This window comes from Protopterus annectens, chromosome 1.part1, assembly GCF_019279795.1.
Source record: "Protopterus annectens isolate FY-2018-M chromosome 1.part1, PAN1.0, whole genome shotgun sequence".
NCBI lineage: Eukaryota > Metazoa > Chordata > Ceratodontiformes > Protopteridae > Protopterus > Protopterus annectens.
This window is the reverse complement of record NC_056726.1, coordinates 423,201,907-423,221,179: the sequence shown is the minus strand read 5'-3', so window position 1 is coordinate 423,221,179 and position 19,273 is coordinate 423,201,907. Positions and strand designations below refer to the sequence as shown.

The 19,273-nt window shown below is 40.5% G+C and overlaps 1 protein-coding gene across 1 annotated transcript; it reads right to left on the bottom strand.

Moving 5' to 3' along the window:
- Window positions 1–7,081: 7,081 nt before the first annotated feature.
- LOC122805424 (zinc finger MYM-type protein 1-like) lies at window positions 7,082–8,844 on the bottom strand. The gene has a single exon (XM_044075563.1). It carries the CDS (start codon window positions 8,697–8,699, stop codon window positions 7,149–7,151), a length of 1,551 nt encoding a protein of 516 aa, XP_043931498.1. The 5' UTR covers window positions 8,700–8,844; the 3' UTR covers window positions 7,082–7,148.
- Between the last annotated feature and the right edge of the window lie 10,429 nt (window positions 8,845–19,273).

Sequence of the window (19,273 nt, the reverse complement as noted above, 5' to 3'; positions counted from 1 at the left end):
TTCTGTAAACAACACAAGAAACCAAAAACTGAGGGTAATGCTACTCAATGCCAGAAGTCTAAACCTCAAAATGCACGCACTCGAGGCACTCATCAGTATGGAGAGAATCGATATCTGTGCAGTAACAGAAACCTGGTTCAAGGCTCCAGAGAGCACCCCAGCACTACCAGGCTATAACTTATACCATACCTTTTGGCCCCAGAACCCAGACCGAAATACAAAAGGCGGGGGTGTATCCATTTTCATCAAGGATACCCACACCTCCAGGTTAGTGGCACAGCACGAGGCCATGAAGACCATCCATGTGCAACTAACAGTGGGCAAAGCTACTTTTCAGATTGTAGCTTGCTACAGATCACCCACCTTGTCTCAGGACCCCCACTCAGCATTCCTGAGAACAGTGGAAAATATGAAGGTCCTACCTAACACCATGATATTGGGTGATTTCAACTACCCAAACATTGACTGGGAAAACTACTCAAGTACTAACTCCTTTGCCCAACACTTCCTAGAGTTTATAAACTCAAACGCCCTGGAACAACTGGTCACCACTCCCACAAGAGGTAACAACATATTGGACCTGATCATCACCAACATGGGGGACCAATGTTCCACACCAGAGGTAAACCTGTCGCTGGTAAGATCAGACCATAAACTAATCACACTGGACATCCACATCCCAACCCCACCCCCAGTCAAGGAAACCACTGTGAAAAACCTTTCAAAAGCAAACTTCACACTTCTCAAGACTGAGGTGGAAAATTTCAAAGCCCCCTTGCTAAAGGATAATGCTGCCCAAACCGCAGAATCCTTTACAAATGCACTCTATGAGCACCTACAGGAATGAATGGATTGAGCCATCCCAAGTAAAACCAAGACTCACTCCTCCAAAAAGAGGAAACCAGTCTGGTGGACCCTGGCCATAAATAGCTATACAACAGAAGGAGGAAACTATTACATGATAGAGCAAAATCCCAAAAAGGGAAGGCATCCCTGATCAGTATCAGCAAGAAACTACAATCCTTCATAAAATCACCCAAGGCCAGCTTCAAAAGAAAAATTGCCAAAGACTCTAAAGATATTCACAAAGCCTTCTTTAGCTATGTCAAGAATCTAGGTGGCAACTCTCAGATCTGCTCTGAGCTAGTGCAAAATGGCAAACTTTACATCCCTCACCCCCAAAAGTGCCCATGTCCATCCCAGAAGAATGTAGAGCCCCAGATATCACAGACACACAGGTAAAAACAACCCTTTCTAAAGCCAGAAACACAGCATCAATGGAACCGGATGGTATCCCAGGCTGCATCTTACACGAGCTCCAAAATTAACTAACCCCTCACCTAAATTCACTGTTCAAACTCAGCCTTGCCACAGGCTATGTACCCAAAGAATGGCATACAGCAACAGTTATCCCACTCCACAAAGGTGGTGCCACAATGGATCCTGGGAACTATCGCCCTATAAGCCTGACTAGCTTGATCTGCAAAGCTATGGAGCGCATCATCATGGAACTCATTAACAAAGACATTGGGAACCTCCAGACACTGGACCCTACCCAATTCGGCTTTGTTAAAGGCAGATCTTGCCTCCTAAACCTAGTTGACTTCTTTGAAACAGTTACCAAGGCCATAGATGAGGGAAAGGTAGTCCACACAGCCTACCTGGACTTCGCAAAGGCCTTCGACACCATTTCCCACTCTGGCATTCAGGGCCGGCCTTAGCTCAAACGGCGCCCTAGGCGAAGCACTGCTCTGGCGCCCCTTAAGCCCCACCCACACTGAACACAAGGAACAACCCTATTTGAGCCACGCCCACAGAAGGGTCACTCCCACAAAACATTCCAGTTCTTTCCATGTTTAAATGCATGAAAATCCAAGTAATACTGTAAGACATCTTGTAGTTTAGTTGACTACAATTGAACGCTGAATATCCTTAAACCTGGTTGATCTGTTGCTTGTGTAGTGTTCATCTGCAGTCATGAGACTGCATTAACTTTTTTTGCAATGTGCATTGATGTTTCATTGATGTTTGTGTAGAAGTTCTCATTTGGTCTAGTGTAGCAGCAACTCTACATTTTTACTATATACCCTGATGTGCTTCATGTTCTTCACAGGTCAGCAATCAAGTCTACATACTTCAGACAGCTACATAGTGATGTGGTGGTGCTGCAGCTGTATGCTGACCCAGAGGCCAAAAAGGAAAGCAGTGTTACTAGTCAGTGATGTCTTGAACTTTGCATACAACTTAACACTAAGCAGATTTCAGAATTGTATTGGCAGTGTTTATCCATTATGGGTTGCAGATGGATATGGGACCTTTAAATTCAGTTTTAAACAGCAGTGTACTACTTTCAGCCATCATGTCAATGCAAGTAATTTGAAGACATATTTAAGGCGAGAGACATCGATAGTGTCAAATGATTTATTCGAATACTTGTCAAGTACATTTTTATATGCAATCTTTGACAGTAAAATTTTGCATTTGTACAAACTGTCAGGTCTGGTTGACCAATTTGAAAACAGGTTTCAGTTGGCACAATTAATGCTAGAGACATTGAAAGTCAGATTTTATTTCATTGCTGGCTGCTAGACATTTACTTTATACAGTTCATAAATTGTCAGATGACTTTATTGCATTGCTCTCCCATTACATGTACAGTTCTATATGCATGTTTGACACTTGTATAAACTACCAGGTGCACTTGAATTGTTACTTCATGTGAAAGACATTGGAAATTGTCATTTAATTATTCCTTTGCTGGCTACCAGATGAACATTTCCAACTGCAGTCTTCAACAATAAAAAGTGTTTCACTTGTAAAAACTGTCCAGTCTGCTTGATTTAAAACATTGGGTTTCAGTTGGCACAATTAATGTTAGACATTGAAATTGTCAGATTTTATTTAATTGCCGGCTCCTAGACATTTCTGTATGCAATATTTGACAGTTAAATGTTTAACTTGCAAAGTGTCAGGTCCACATGAGTAACGTCAAGACATTCATTTAGCTGGTTCAGTTCATGCTTGGCATTATAGTCCGGTTTTATTCCACTGCTGCCATTAGATGTATTAGATGCACATTCTATATGTACATGTTTCACAATGAAATGTGTGAGGTCCACGTGAATGGACACCCTTCATGTCGACAATATTCATTCAAGTATTCCTTTGCTGGCTATTAGATGTACATTTCTAAATGCAGTGTTCAACAGTAAAAAGTGATTAACTTGTACAAACTGTCAGGTCCACTTAAGTTGAAGACATTAGATTTCAGTTGGTGCACTTCAATGTTAGACATCAAAATTTGTCACATTTTATCTGCTGCTGTTCATGCATTTCTATATGCAATACTTCACAATTAATGTGTAACGTGAACGAAAAAAAAGTGTCTGGTCTGCTTGAGTAATTTTTTAAAGGTTAGGCATAGTTCATGTTAAAGACATTGAAATAGTCAGATTTTATTTCATTGCTGGCTACTACACATTTCTATTTAATGTGTGACTTTATTAAAGACTGGCACTGACCCTATTGGCATTATACAACTACACCTTTAATTACACAATGAACCCAAGATTGGCCCTAGGGTCTACACAAGCCTAGCCATAACCAATTCCTGAAACATTAGCAGATGCAAGAACAGGGTTTGACTTTGTTATAGCCATTCAGGTTTGCCAGTCACAGTAGTAGAGAAGTGCACAACTGACAGTACTCCGCTTCCCTACCAACTTTGCTGTACTGCTTCCCTACAGGAACTCTGGCATACTGCACAATTGTTATGCCTTACACTGTAAAATCTTGAATACAGGTTAAATCAGACGTCAAATCATGCATAATTTGCACACCATTCATTACCTACCTAGCTACTTACTAAAGCTGCACTTATCGTGCCTTGCACTGAGCAAATCAATTATATCACCATAGTCTATCTGGCAAGATACCTCATTCATTGAGATCATAGCCAAGGCCACAAGTCTATCTTGTCATAGTACTTAAATATGTTAGTTGTAGTTTGGAGAAGCTTCTCTCACCAGATGCAACTGTCATTAGCAGTGTCAACAAAATGTGCAGAGCTGCCACTACCTGTGGGAATATCTTAAGTAATACGCGCTTTATTACATTGACATCCAGCACTGATAATCCCTTTGGAGTAATGTGATAAAGTGTTTAATTCCTCATACAGCTGTACTACATCAATATCAGCAGATTCCAACTGGGTTAACAGACAGAATTGAAATATGTTCAGAAACTACCAAGAGTTCTTATATGTTGTAGAGAAGCCAAAAGTAGCACTGAGCTGGACATTGAGTGAACCCGTCCTTCACAGATGACTGCATCAACATGAGTGTTGAGTTGACTTTATTCTGTTCAGGACTAAGTCATTTGGTTGATAAAAGCCTCCACTTTCCTGGGTCTCACCTCATCTGCACCAGGAAACTGGAATTTTACCTCCAGTGCTTCTGCTAGCTCAGTAGTAGTTAGCTCAGTAGTAGTTACTTTTGCCATTTTGTACCTTGTGGCCCTGTATTATGTTAAAACACTTTTCAGTTCATCAAGCAGAATCACTGCTTGATCAATTTGCATGGAAGAGCTTTGCAAATGTTTACTGACTTTTCCAACCTTCACTAATGCATCATACCAGACCACCAGTGCCATTAAAAACTTAGCACTTGTACTAGCCATGCTGCTTCAGATATGCATTAGGATCTTTTGTAAGTTCTGCCACTGAAACCAAGGCATTGGAAAGTGCACCCACTTTAGGGTGCTTGACACTTTCTACCCTACACTTCCACCTGGTCTCACAAAGTGGCTTTACAGATAGACCTGACAACATCACGGCATTGCAAAGTGCACCCACTTTGACACTTTCTACCCTACACTTCCACCTGGTCTCACAAAGTGGCTTTACAGATAGACCTGACAACATCACGGCATTGCAAAGTGCACCCACTTTGACACTTTCTACCCTACACTTCCACCTGGTCTCACAAAGTGGCTTTACAGATAGACCTGACAATCACAAAATATTTTGTACCTCTGAAAAGTGTACATTTGTTGCAGATTACCAAAGAATGAAACATCTACTGAAGACTTGCAGCATCACTTTTTACAAGATTGAGATTGTGACAGCCCGAGGGTACAACAAATGCATGTGGATTTAAAGACAAGATTCCTGCAAAACCAGAATGTTTCCTTTTATATTTCGAGCCAATATGTCATAACTCTGGCCTCTGCAGTTATCTAGTGGAATTCCCAAACTTAAGTTCATTTAACATGGTCAGTGAGAAATCTACCAGTAGTCCCAGTAACATGAAGGACAAAAAGTACCCCTTTCCTTCCAGTTTCATTGCATTCACAAAACGGACAGTTTCATGCGACATGTTACACTTGTATTGTCATGTTACACTTGTATTGTCATGTTACACGTGTATTGTCATGTTACACGTGTATTGTCATGTCTGCATGAGGCAACTAGTGTTCAGTTGGCACAGTTCACTGTATACTGCAACTGGCAGATAGACTGGCAATGACCCTACTTCCATTATGCAACCACACCTTCCATTATGCATGCAGAAACATTAGCAGATGGAAGAATATGGTTCAACTTTGTCCTAGCAATTCAAGGAAGCCAGTTACAGTACAGAATAGTGCCTAGTGGGCAGTACTTTGTGCTGCTGCCCTACAGGAACTCTGGCATTGAAAAGTATCGTTATGCCTTCCGCTGTAGGACCAGACTACAAAGTACATCAGATGTGAAATCATACATACTTTGCACACTGTTCAGTCTCTACCTAGCTACTTACAAAAGCTGCACTTTTCATGCCTTGTAATCAGTTCTATCAGCATATAACATCTGGCAAGAGCAGTTATTAATTCAGATCATAGCCAATCCCACAGATTTACCTTGTGGCATAGTACTTGTTTGGAGAAACTTCTCTCCCCAGATGCAACTGTCACATGCAGTGCCAACAAAATGCGCAGCGCTACCTCTAGTAAGACAAATATACGATTACATTAAGGACATCAAGCACTGACATTACTCCAAAGGGATTATCAGTGTTTAATTCCTCATACAGCTGTACTGCATCAATATCAGCAAATGCAAAGTGGGTTAACAGACAATTGAAATATCTTCAGTAACTACCAAGAGTTCCTGTGTGTTGAGGAAGCCAAAAGTAGCACTGAGCTGTAAGCGGAGTGAACCAGTCCTTCTCAAATGACAGTGCGACAACAAGAGTGTTAAAAGTTGACTAACACTTATTGTACTGCTCAGCAATGCTGCTTCAGAAATGCCTTAGGATCCTTGCCTTTTGTAAGTTTTGCCACTGAAACCAAGGCATTGCAAAGTGCACCCACTTCAGATCACACTGCTTTGACACTTTGTCCTTACACTTCAACCTGGTCCAAGTGGCTTTACAGTTAGACCCAACACATGCCAAAATAGTTTGTACTAGAGTTAGAATGTAAACAGTGTACATTCATTGCAGATTACCAAAGAATGAAACAGCATCTACTGAAAAGTTAGTTTGCATCAGCAATTACTAGACTGTGATTGTGTGACAGCCAGAGGGTGCAAGAAATGCATGTGGATGTAAAGAAAATTCTTGCCTGAACAGTTTCCTTTCATGTTAACAGCCATTGTCATAACCATGGCCACTGCAGTTTTGTGGAACTCCAACTTCAGTTCATTTACCACAATGTCACTGAGAAAGCCAGCAGCAGTCTCAGTAGCCTGGAGGAAGGAGAAAAGTACACATTTCCTTCCACAGTTTCATTGCATTCAGCAATACAGAGTCTTACATTTCTAGATGCAATGTTTCAGTGAAATGTTACACTTGTTCAGACTGTCATTTCTACTTGAGTCACTTAAAATCAGTAGGCTTGTTTTCACAATGTTAAATATACTGTACCAGTCAGATAATTGATCAAAGACTGGCAATGATCCTATTGGCAGTAGGCAACTATACCTTCAGTACACATGCAAGAACATGTGCAGTTGGCTTCGCTATACCCATTCAGGTATGTTACCATATAGAAGTGCATAGCTGGCCATACTTGGTGCTTACCTGCAGGAACTCGCATACTACAGAACTACTGTGCCTTCTGCTTACAACTATTGTAAAGTCATTCAAAATTTGCACATTGACCACTTTCTAAAACCGCACTTTTCTTGCCTTGCACTGAGCAAATCTATCAATTATATCAGCAGAGTCTATCTGGCAAGATATTTCATTATTAATAGAAATCATAGCCAAGCCCACAAGTCTATCCTGTAGCATAGTACTTCTTAAGTATGTTTTAATTAGTTTGAGTTTTGAAAAGCTTCTCTCCCCAGATGCAACTGTCACTGGCAAAGTCAACAAAATGCGTAGAGCTACCACTACCTGTGGGAATATCTCCACTAACCCACGCTTTTTCATTACATTAAGGACATCCAGTGCTGATAATCCCTTTGGCATAATGTGGCAAAGGGTTTTCAATTCCTCATACAGCTCTACTGCATCGATATCAGCAGAGTCATTGTGCGTTAAAAGATTCTGCAAGTCTTTACAGAGCTGCAATAGCTCATCATCAGAAACATTACAGAGGTCTTGTATGTTGTAGAGGAAGCCAAAAGTAGCACTATGAGCTGCAAGTTGAGTGAACCTGTCCTGCACAGATGACAGTGCAACATCAACAAGAGAGTTGAAAAAGTTGATTTTAAAATTCTGTTCAGGACTAGTTAGACACTCATCATCACCTTCATAACCAAAAAGCTTCCTCTTTTTCCTAGGTCTCACCTCATCTGCACCAGGAAACTTAAGTTCTACCTCCAGTTCTTCAGCTAGCTCAGTAGCAGTCACTTTTGCCTTTTCGTACCCTGTGGCCCTGTATTCTGTTAAAAACCTTTTCAGTTCTTCAAGCAGAAGAACTGCTTGAGCAATCTGCATGGATGAGCTTTGTAAAAGTTTACTGACTTGTCCAACCCTTACTAATACATCATACCAGACTACCAGTGCTATTAAAAACTTAGCACTTTTCATTGTACTGCTCAGGGATGCTGCTTCTGAATATGCCTTAGGATCCTTCCCTTTTGTAACTTCCGCCACTGAAACCAAGGCATCATAAACTGCACCCACTTGGTATCTCACTGCTTTCACACTTTCTACCCTACACTCCCACCTGGTCTCACACAGTGGCTTTACAGTTAGACCAGACACATTATCCCGAAATATTTTGTACCTCTGAGTAGAGGATGTAAACAGAGTATACATTCGTTGCAGATTACCAAAGAATGAAACAGCATCTATAGAAGACTTTGCAGCATCACCAATCACCAGATTGAGATTATGACAGCCACAGGGTACAAAAAATGCACGTGGATTTAAGGCCAAGATTCTTGCCTGAACACCAGAATGTTTCCCCTTCATATTAGAGCCATTGTCATAACCCTGGCCTCTGCAGTTTTCGAGGGGAACTCCCAAACTTTTGAGTTCATTTAACACAATGTCTGTCAGAAAACCCCCAGTAGTCTCAGTAACCTGGAGGAAGGACAAGAAGTACTCCTTAACTTCCACACTTTCATTGCATTCAGCAATACGGACAGTCAGTGACATCTGTTCCTGATGGCTGCAGTCAGGAGTGCAATCTAATATAATAGAGTAGTACTTTGCATTTGTTATCTTTTGCAAAATAGAGTCTCTGACAGACTTCGATATTAACATTATCAACTCGTTCTGAATGGTTTTCCCCAAGTAGTGATCATGGATCTCGGCATTACTGATCCGACGAAGATGCTCTTGTATTACTGGATCAAACTTGCCCAACAGCTGCACTAACCCAAGGAAGTTGCCATTACCACTTGTAAAGAGTCTATCCTCGCTACCCTAAATGCCAAGTTATGTTGGGACAAGTACTGACAGATTGCAAGAAGTCTTTCCAAAACGCGTTTCTCCAGTATTTTCTCTCAGACTTAATCATGTTCTCACGGTGGTGATCAATGGTGGAGCTATTCTTAAGCCTCAAGTGCAAGTCACTCCACTTAGCAGCAGCTTCTTTATGTTTCACTGACGCTCGTGTTCTACAAGCTTTTGGCCCAAATTTTTCCAGTCACATGTTCCTGTACTAGACAGGGCAACTAAATGAGTACTGCTGAAGAGTTTACAAAAAAAACAAAATACTAAGTCACTACTTTCAGAATACACCAACCAAGACCTTCTGACTGTCTCACCATTTGTAAGTCTTTTTGTATAGAAGATAGGATTAAATCTTCTATGGTGATCATCATAGGGAAAAGTGTGATTCATTATCTGAACAGGCCCTTCAGCACTTAACAGACAGCGAACTTTATCATCCATGGGATCTGGCCATTTACCAGGGTCACTATCGACTTCCCTGCATGTTACGGAGCTACTTCCTTATTTTCCTCCTCACATATATCTACTACTTGGTCAGATACAGGACTTGCTCCTAGCTCTGACCACACAGGAATAGAGTCAATGGATGCCCCAGACACCGACTCAGCTCCACACTCTCTGACACACTCAGCATTACCAACTGCAAGGTCAGAGCCATTATCACACACCTGTGACTCAGATTCATTATATGTACATCCAGTACCAGTATTCTCAACATCTACCATACAGCAAGCATCGCTGGGACTTTGGCAGGAACTGTCACTTTCACCTGGTCTGGAAGGACTGCTTGGCACCTCAACATCTACCATACAGCAAGCATTGCTGGGACTTTGGCAGGAACTGTCACTTTCACCTGGTCTGGAAGGACTGCTTGGCACCTCAACATCTACCATACAGCAAGCATTGCTGGGACTTTGGCAGGAACTGTCACTTTCACCTGGTCTGGAAGGACTGCTTGGCACCTCAGAGAAATCTGCCTCTTGAAGCATTGCACTGTCCCTGTCTTGCAGCTCACTGTCTAATGTATGACTAGACTGCATAAATCGCATCATTGAAGCACGTAAACTAGCCACTTGCAATTCTCTCTGAGCCTTTCTTTTTCTATTTGCTGCACCAGAAAGCTTCTTTGGACCTTTTCCAGGCTGTCTGTTAAAAATAAAATTTGGAAATTCAGATGTTAGGAATGGAAGTTGCAGTGTTCATAAACTCCCTCAATTCTTAGAGCTGCCTACCCACCCAAGTCTTGCAATTCACCGAACTAGGCCTTGCAACTACAAATGGTTGTATAACAAAGTACGGGTATGGAGCCAAGTTTATACTACACAAAATTAGAAAACAGCAGAACAGTGTACAGGCTTATCAAGTGCTGCCACTAGACAGCCAATTCAAATCAAATCAAGAATCAATCTGGAACTAGAGCTTGCATACATTGAGCACATTTACCCCCCTATCTCATCCTATCCATTTACTTGTAAACATTCCCAATGCTATTAGTGTACTGGTTCATAAAGTGATGTGGCTCATTTTTCATCTAATTTACTGTCCACACAGATCGTGCCTACAATGTAAGGCATCAGGAATGCTATTCAGTTGTCATGGAAGTGTTTACCGATTCACAGATGCAGAGGAGGCGGTATTCATTGTAGAGGAGGCAGTATTCATTGCAGAGGAGGCAGTATTCATTGCAGAGGAGGCAGTATTCATTGGAGCACTTGAAGCTTCCGATTTCAACACTGGGATCCTATCACGTTCAAGGTAACCAGTTTCCCCAAAGATCTATGAAGGACGAAACATTAGTGTAAACATACTGTGTGTTACAAAAAAGAAAAAAGCCGACACCATTGATGCACCCCACACACGATCCTAAGTCACTTATACAAGTACATTGCAGAATCTCCCTATAATATGACTGTCACTGCCAGTACAACATCTCCTTGAGATATCACAGCACAATAGTCTGTTCCTTAGATAGGACCCATTAGACAACCACACTTGCTCATTTCAGTTGTACTACAAAATATTTATATATAAACCAGCACCTGAATTACTATGTTAAATCATATTACCATTCTACATTCAATGTACATTTTGTAATGAGATCAGTGTACTGCAAACAGTAAATAAATTCACATTTTGATGCATTTCTAAGTCACACTGAAGCAGTAGAAATAAACCCACACCATGTTTACAAAGTTCACTGCTATTGTACATAGCGTCTCCATCACTCCCACTCTGCTATTCCTCAACTATGGCAAGAATGCCAAGTAAATTCAATTTCTTCCTACATGTTTTAATCAATAGGCATTTTGAACTTCCAGCAGCATGTGATACAAAACCTAGCACCACCAAATACCTTTGCAGGTAACTGCACTGATGAACTGCCTAGACATTTTCAAAAGGAAAATCACAGCTAAATAGCCAGGCACTGCGGTATATAAACATTGCACAGTTACTCTACGTTTACAATTAGTATTCTGACAGCAGCCAAGTAACTTTTAACTCATTTCTGAGCGTTAGCAACTCAAACTAAAAATGCAGCAGTACAACACTCAAACCATAAATACTAAAAATCTGCAATGTAACTATGGTACTAGAAGTAACAATTTGCATTGAAATGCAGTTGAGTTAAGAAAGTAACAACTTCCAGTGCACGCATGCTCACTCAAGCTTTGTTTCCAGTGCACCCACATAGTGACATTTATTTTGCCACTGCTCATTAAACATTTCACGCTAAAGAAACCCAAACGTGTACAGCTGCATTGCCCAACAGTAAAAAGCGGTGCAAGAGTTATAGCCTTTGACAAAATCAGAAAGCAAAACCACAAATATGCATTCAAAAAACTGCACTAGCAATGCTTATGCTGCTATTAAATATGCTTTAACATACTATTTATCTGCAGTAAAACAATCAAGTGCATCACAAAAATCAAAGCAGAAATCTGTTCAGTCAAGACATGACTACTGTAGTTAAACAATGGGTGAAATGAAATTAAAAAGCTAATTTCATAAAACATTCTAATAGTTCTATTTCACTCACAGTCCTTGTACCATGCAAAAAAAAGCTTGATCACCATCTGATATGAAGTAAATGTTATAGTAGCTTGTGTTACACTAGAAGAATCCCAACCAATATTTACAGTCACAACACAAATTCAGAAAGAATATAGTATTCACCAAGGTAAAACTGCCACTTTTAAAACAAACTGAAGCACATGCATGCAATAAAGTGGGTAACTACATACAAATTCATGTTGGTACTCTGCTCCACTTAGCATATGATCCTATCTGATCCTCTTTCTGAAATGAAGTCAGAAATAAAACCAGACAAGGGGCACCTTAGAAAAAAATGTATACTGATCAGACCTCTCAACCAGTTGGGGACAAATTTCAACAGAATCAGGGGCAAGTCAAGGAAAAATCAGGGATACTTAAAATATTAGTGCTTTTAACTTGAAACATTGACAGAATCAGAGCATATGAATTAATACATTTTCTGAAGTAAAAGTAGTTTATAACTCTTAATTATTGTCATTATTAATTAAGTGTAATTCACCAACTTTCCTCCAAAAGTCACTAGTTTTAGGAGGGATTAAGAGGGACAGGGTTAAAATTTGAGTCAAAATCAGGGACATCCTTGAAAATCACGGACAGTTGAGAGGTATGAGACTGATCCGATCAGGACTCATTCTGAACTAAGATTAGTAATAAACAGAAGTCAGCCTAACTTCTAAAAAGCGTCTACCCTAACCTCCAAATTTGACTATAGTCACTTGATGCCATAACTTCTGGAATTGACTAAATCTGTATGACACAAATTAATAAGCCGTCATGATGAAAACTTGTCAGTTCTCATACTATTATCTTGGATTTCCCATCATCAAAGAGACTACAAGATAAAGGCTGGGTGCTCCTGATATGGTTTTGCATCTTGCACAGCACTGTCCATGAATGGTCATAAACCAAAACATTACCTGAACAGTCTAAGAACTTGCAAAAACACCTGCAAACATAACCCAGAGAGACACACCAATTAACAATTACAGAGTGCTTCCCTGGCCCCTGCTTTAAGATTAGCACACAATTACAAAGTGCTTCCCTGGCCCCTGCTTCTTTCAATCACAGAGTTACACAGTGCTTCCCTGCTTCTTTCACAAACAATTACAAAGTGCATTCAAATACAGTTGAGAGAGTTAAGAAACTAACAAGTTCCAGTGCACGCATGCTCACTCAAGCTTTGTTTCCAGTGCACCCACATAGTGACATTTATTTTGCCACTGCTCATTAAATAACATTTCATGCTAAAGAAACTCAAACGTGTACAGCTGCATTGCCCAACAGTAAAAGCTGAGCAAGAGTTATAGCCTTTGACAATCAGAAAGCAAAACCACAAATATGCATTCAAAAAACTGCACTAGCAATGCTTATGCTGCTATTAAATAAACATACTATTTATCTGCAGTAAAACATTCAGTACTCACAAAAATCAAAGCAGAAATAAAAAGTAGTTGAATCAGGCCAAGTAAGAATATGGGTCTGTGGAAGAATTGAATAGAAGCAGTAGGGACAGTACAGCCCAGCACCCCGTCGCTTGCCACCGGAGTGCAGAAGAGCAATAGCAGGGATAAAACTAACTATTTTACCAACTGAGACACATACAAGTACTAAGTTTAAAATTGCCACAGCAGTGTGCAGGACTGAAGCCCTTCAGCTATGTTTGGCTTTTCTGTGTCTATGACGGAGGTGAGCAGCAGGAGTACAACCTCTAAGTAGGCTTGCTGTGGGGGAAAAAAAGGGGGGAGACCGGGATAAAAGTTAAAAGGTTGACGTTTAGCTCTAATATTGCACTCACACACAACACTTTTAAAAAAAAGGCTAATAATGGTGCTGGTAATACTGAGACTGATTCTAGCATCTTTTGTTTTAAAACAATTTTCAAAAACATCCTCATTCTACACAGTCTCAGTTGGCCTTTCTTAAATTAACTTAATTCCTTATAAGAATTCAGCAGTTCAGAAACTTTGCAAAGGTCCACTAGTAACTTTTTTTGGCAAAAACAGCACACACTTTCATTTCTAGGCACTTCGAGTCCTAGAAAACAAGGGCATGTGGATCTCAGGCAGACTATGCTTAAAACACGCTCTGTATGATCCACTGCCCAGACTGAAGTACTAACAGTGTTCAGTTAATCAGAGGGTTTTCCAATGAGAGTGGGTGTGCATCAGGGCTCAGCTCTGAGCCCACTGCTGTTCATACTGGTAATGGATTACATTAGCAAACAGGTCAGAGAGGACAGATCAACATTGTTGCTGTATGCAGACAATGTGGCATTACAGACAGACTCTGAGGAAGAACTATACCTCTCAACTGTATCAAATTCCTCAGTATTTACCAGTTTTGAGGGCAAAATAATGGGGTGCCATGAGGTGCCATGAATTCCAGAGTAGCCCTTCAATTTCCAACTCAGCAAGAACCCCCACAGCAAGGCAATACCCCTTTCACTTTTGTTAACTAACCACCTACTCAGCCAGATTTCCTATACCCTTCACTACAAAAGCAAGTTAAGTTTCTTTTATGGAAATACTTCTCAAAATAGGGTGGGACATTTTCATCATTTGCTGCACTTCTTCACTAAAACAACAGCTTAACATTACTATTACAATCGCATTTCTCAGTCAAATCTTTTAGCTTATCAAATATTTCTTGTATTTGCCCAAACACTTTCTGACTCAACTCTTTCTGAGTCTGATGGGAATTTTGAACTATAGAGGTGCAATTATCCGCAAAAGAAGTTTGTTGTTTAGGCATGTTCATAAACCAACTTAAATTCTTAAAACTAAGTTGACAAAACACAAACTGCTTCTTCAGAAGCTTAAACTATATTCTTGCGCAGAACACCCAAGCACAAGACATCACAGAGAATATATGGGAGGCATCTCACAGTTTCTAAGGGCTGCAGCTATTTGGAAATGAAAAACAAGACTATATGTGAAGTTGTAAATAGAAATCTGTAACAGAAGATCAGTAAGAATTGGTTTTAAACATACTGTTATTATGAAGTGTTATAAAGCCATCACTTTGTTTTGAACAGTTGAGGCAAGAGCATGAGCAAATTGTAGCAATAACTAGCTCTTTGGTCCCCTTTCCTTTTCAGTAAAAATAACAGTTGACACTCGAGGTGCTACTAAGGTACCGCAGTACCAAATGTGTGTGCACTGCGCACTATTGTACTAGCCTGGGATGGGTGTAACACTGGAGGAAATCGATGGAACTATGTGGTGCTGCTGTCTCTAGTCCAGAGATCAAAGACCTGTGACCTTTTTAGATGCATAATGCAACTGTGAGATAGTCTTAATGTGCCCCACAATTCCGATCTTATTTTTTTTTTAATTACTATAGTTGGTATGCTGGCCTGGCCCAAGACAGATCTTTTGAGATTTGCCTCAGTATTATTATCTTTATTTAAAATATTGTTTCTCTTTGGGGCTTTAATTAGTTAAGACAAAAAATCTCGCTCCTTCTCGACTTTTTTTTGTTTTTCTCCCTACATTTGCGCCTGGAGGTCTCTCTCGCTTGGGAGAGTATAGCGGCTTGTTAGTGCATAAGCAGACTTGGGGGAACTTGGTCGGCAGTAAAACTTTTACTACATTGTCGAAATTAAATGCGGGTGTTTCTGAATGCTTATGGGCTCTAGTTTGTCAAAGTGAACATAAAAGTAATGGAAGGTTTTCAAGAAGGACTTTTCACCTCCTTTAGCAATCTCTGTCCCCAGCGTTATATCTAGGGAGAAGCTCCCTGTAACACAAACGTCTCTAGATAAAGCCTGTTTTGGTGCTCTCAAGCATGAAGCCCCTTGGCAGTCTTAAGTTTAATTACACGGGATCCCCCAGTGGTTTCCTGCAGTACAAGAACAGGATAGGTACCTCAAACTGCTAGGATTCCTTGTCAGTAGATCAGGAAGAACAGGCGATGCTTGCAGAATAGCACCCGTTTTCTTCAACTTCCAGGAAAAGAAAATGTCCCAGCCCTCAGACAAGATGCAACAAACAAACTAAGATGTCATGTGTAGTTGTAAAACGCGTCGCAGCTCGTGTGCTTGTACTGAGTACAGTTAACTATTGTTAACCGGAGCAATGTACGAACACTTAGAAACAGTCATAACCGTTTTATTTCTTTGAATATCGTCATGCAGTGCAAGTTCACAGTTTTTCCTTTTTTTTAACAGCAGCCGTGAAAAAGAAAGTGCATATTGGGGAAAATGGCAATCTTCAGCGACAACTGCAGCTTATTTAAGAAAAGTACCCCACTCCAAGCACCTTTATGCAGTTCAGGAAACACTGCAAGTTTGTATCCGCTAAAATACTCAGCTGAGCGGCAATACGATATCTGTAAGCAGGCTTGACTCAATAAATTTAATTTTAAAAACACTTACCAAGAGAAGTTGCAAATAAACGCCAAAAACTTTACACACTGTCTTCAGGTTGTACAGTACCCCACGCCACGTGGAAGAACGACGCTAACTCTCACGTCCAGATTCCAAGAACTGCAATCGCCTAGCCAATAGGTGCGCCCAATTCTCAATGAAGGAAGGAACAAGGTGAAGGTAGCTCTTTTTATAGGCTCATTGCTCAATCATGGCTTAGTGGCTGTGATGTCAGTGGTGCGAAATCATCACTGATAGGCCGATTTGAATAATGCGGCCACTCACATCACATTGCTATACTTGTAGGGTGGAGCCAGGGGCTGTCTGCGCTACTGTGGAGGAATTTGGAATTTGAAAACAAGTTCGTGATTAAGTTGAAGTGGGGGAGGGCGCATTTCTAGCCTGCATGGGCGGCGCGGCGGTGACTGACTTGATAAAACAACAAATGTACTTGTTTTTTCAGCTTTCCAGGTTACTAGCGTTTCACAGCAGAATTGCGCCCTTTTGAAGCCGGCCTGTACGGCGCCCTAGGCGGTCGCCTAGTTCGCCTATGCCTAAGGCCGGCCCTGCTGGCATTATAGATAAGCTTACCAGCTTGAACATTAACCCCTATGTCACAAGATGGGTTGCCAACTGGCTCATGGATAGAACTCACATGATTAGAGATGCGGGTGCTATGTCCGACTCTAAACCGGTTACAAGTGGCATCCCACAGGACTCAGTCCTGGGACCCCTCCTGTTTGGTATATACTTCTCTGAGGTACAGGCAAGCACAGGAGGACTATGGCTGACCAAGTTCACAGATGATTGCAAACTGGGGACCATAATCGACTCTCTGGCTGACACGGACATCCTCCAGAAGGGTCTCATGGAGACGAATACCTGGTGTCAGAATCATGGCCTCAAGCTAAATGCCAAAAAGTGCATAGTCATCCCCTTTGGGAAAAACAAAGTGCCCACGAACTACCACAGAGGTGGTAATCCACTAAGTATGGAAGATGTAATTAGGGGTCTGGGAACCCAAGAAGATAGCAACCTCTCCTTTGATAATCACATTGCCAAAGTGGTTAGAAAATCCTTCAATGTAGCCCACCTAATCACAAAAGGGTTCACATCTAGATCAAGAGAGGTTATTATGCCCCTCTACTCATTGCTCATCAGGCCCATAATAGAGTACAATGCCCCATTTGGGATGTACCTTACACGACACCTGCAACAGCTGGAAAGACCACAGAAGTACCTCACCAAGAGGATCGTGGGCCTCAAACAGATGCCCTATGCAGCTCGACTAAAGCAACTCCAGCTCTACTCGGTTGTTTACCGCCTACTCAGAGGTGATCTCTGCCTGACGTACAAGGCCATGTCTAACCTGGAATTAATGAACATGCTCCACCTCAAGAAAACCAAATTTCTTAGAGCCACATGCTCTATTTATTTAAACCTCAGCACAACAATAAATAGGACATGCTGGAGGGACAGATTCCTGTTCCAGAGACTTCCATTGCTCTGGAATAGAATCCCAATCTATGTTAGGCAAAGCCCCTCACTGACTCTCTTCAAGAAAAATCTTGACGAGTGGATGGGAAATCGTAAATTTACCCCTGGGATCTCTTCAGTGGCCCTGCTGGACAGAGGCTCAGGAAACTAATCTGAAAGGGAGGTGAAAGCCAACACATTCTGGCTAGGTTTATAAATGCCCTACCTATGAACCTATAATAGGTGTCAGTCTCTCCCTTATAAACCAAGTCTTGTGCACTGTTTAGCATGAATTCTCCAAACACTGAAGTTAATTTAATAAGGTTTTATTAGATGTTCACAATATCCAAAATACTGTTTCCATAAAACAGTTCAAGTTGCTGTACATCATTCTGATTGTCCTGAACAACATAAACTGACATAGTCTCTAAATGACCTTTTTTCTGTACTCATGCTCGAGTGTTAGACATCTTCTCTGAAGTAACAGGTCGAATGAACTTACTAACCTTAACTGCCCGCTATCCTGAACACAGCATATAATATTCTCCTTTTCAGTAATTTTCCTCTATTGACTATATCCTTAATCTGCCCCCTAATCCTTGATCTGTAGGCTACGTCTCGTTTTTAGCTTAATTTATCACTTGATTCTTTCCTTGAGAAAAGAACATAACAAGTACTCTCTGCAATCTCCCCTTGACAAACTGTTATTTCAGCAAGGTCAACATTCAGTGAAAGATTCTTTGTTTTTGCATTCTAAAATGTATGCATAAATGAAACACCATTTCCTAGCCAGCAAGGTCAGTGAAATATTCTTTATTTCTGCTTTCTAAAATGTACGCATAAATGAAACACCATTTCTAGCATATTTTATTCTTTAGCCTGTCTGTCTGTGAAATAAAAAAAAAATATAAAACAAAACCACCACTCCAACACGAAACAAAAATAACTTAAAAAGAAAAACGTGAAGTAAGGACAAATAAATCACTGCAAACACCAAACCATGTAGTTTAGCACTTTCATTCGGTTTAATACAATGAACTTCTTCAGAACTTTGACAACAATCTCATACGTCATCATTTAAATACATATTAATTAATTAATTAATTAATTAATTAATTAATTAATTACTAAGTACACCATCAAACTCACTTATAGTACTTAAAATTTAAAGAAACAGTTAAATACACAATTCAATAATAATACCTGTCATTTAAAAGGCATTTAACATTCAAAGTACCATTTAAACCAGGAAATCTCTCAGCATTTAAAAATACCTGCCGTCTTAATTCCTTGATTTCCAAAGCAGTATTAAGAGTCGAAAACATAAGATGTCACATTAATACATACCAACACAAAAAAGACAAATTTCTTAATATCTGTGCATTCAATCACATGCTTGGCTAAAGCATTATTCAAGTCCCTGGTCAGGCTCAGTAAGAAGCTGAGATCCATCATAAAATCCTCCAAAGCTAGTTATGAAAACAAA

Coding starts and splice junctions, on each gene's coding strand:
- LOC122805424 (XM_044075563.1), bottom strand. CDS start 8,699: ATGTTAATATCGAAGTCTGTCAGAGACTCTATTTTGCAAAAGATAACA.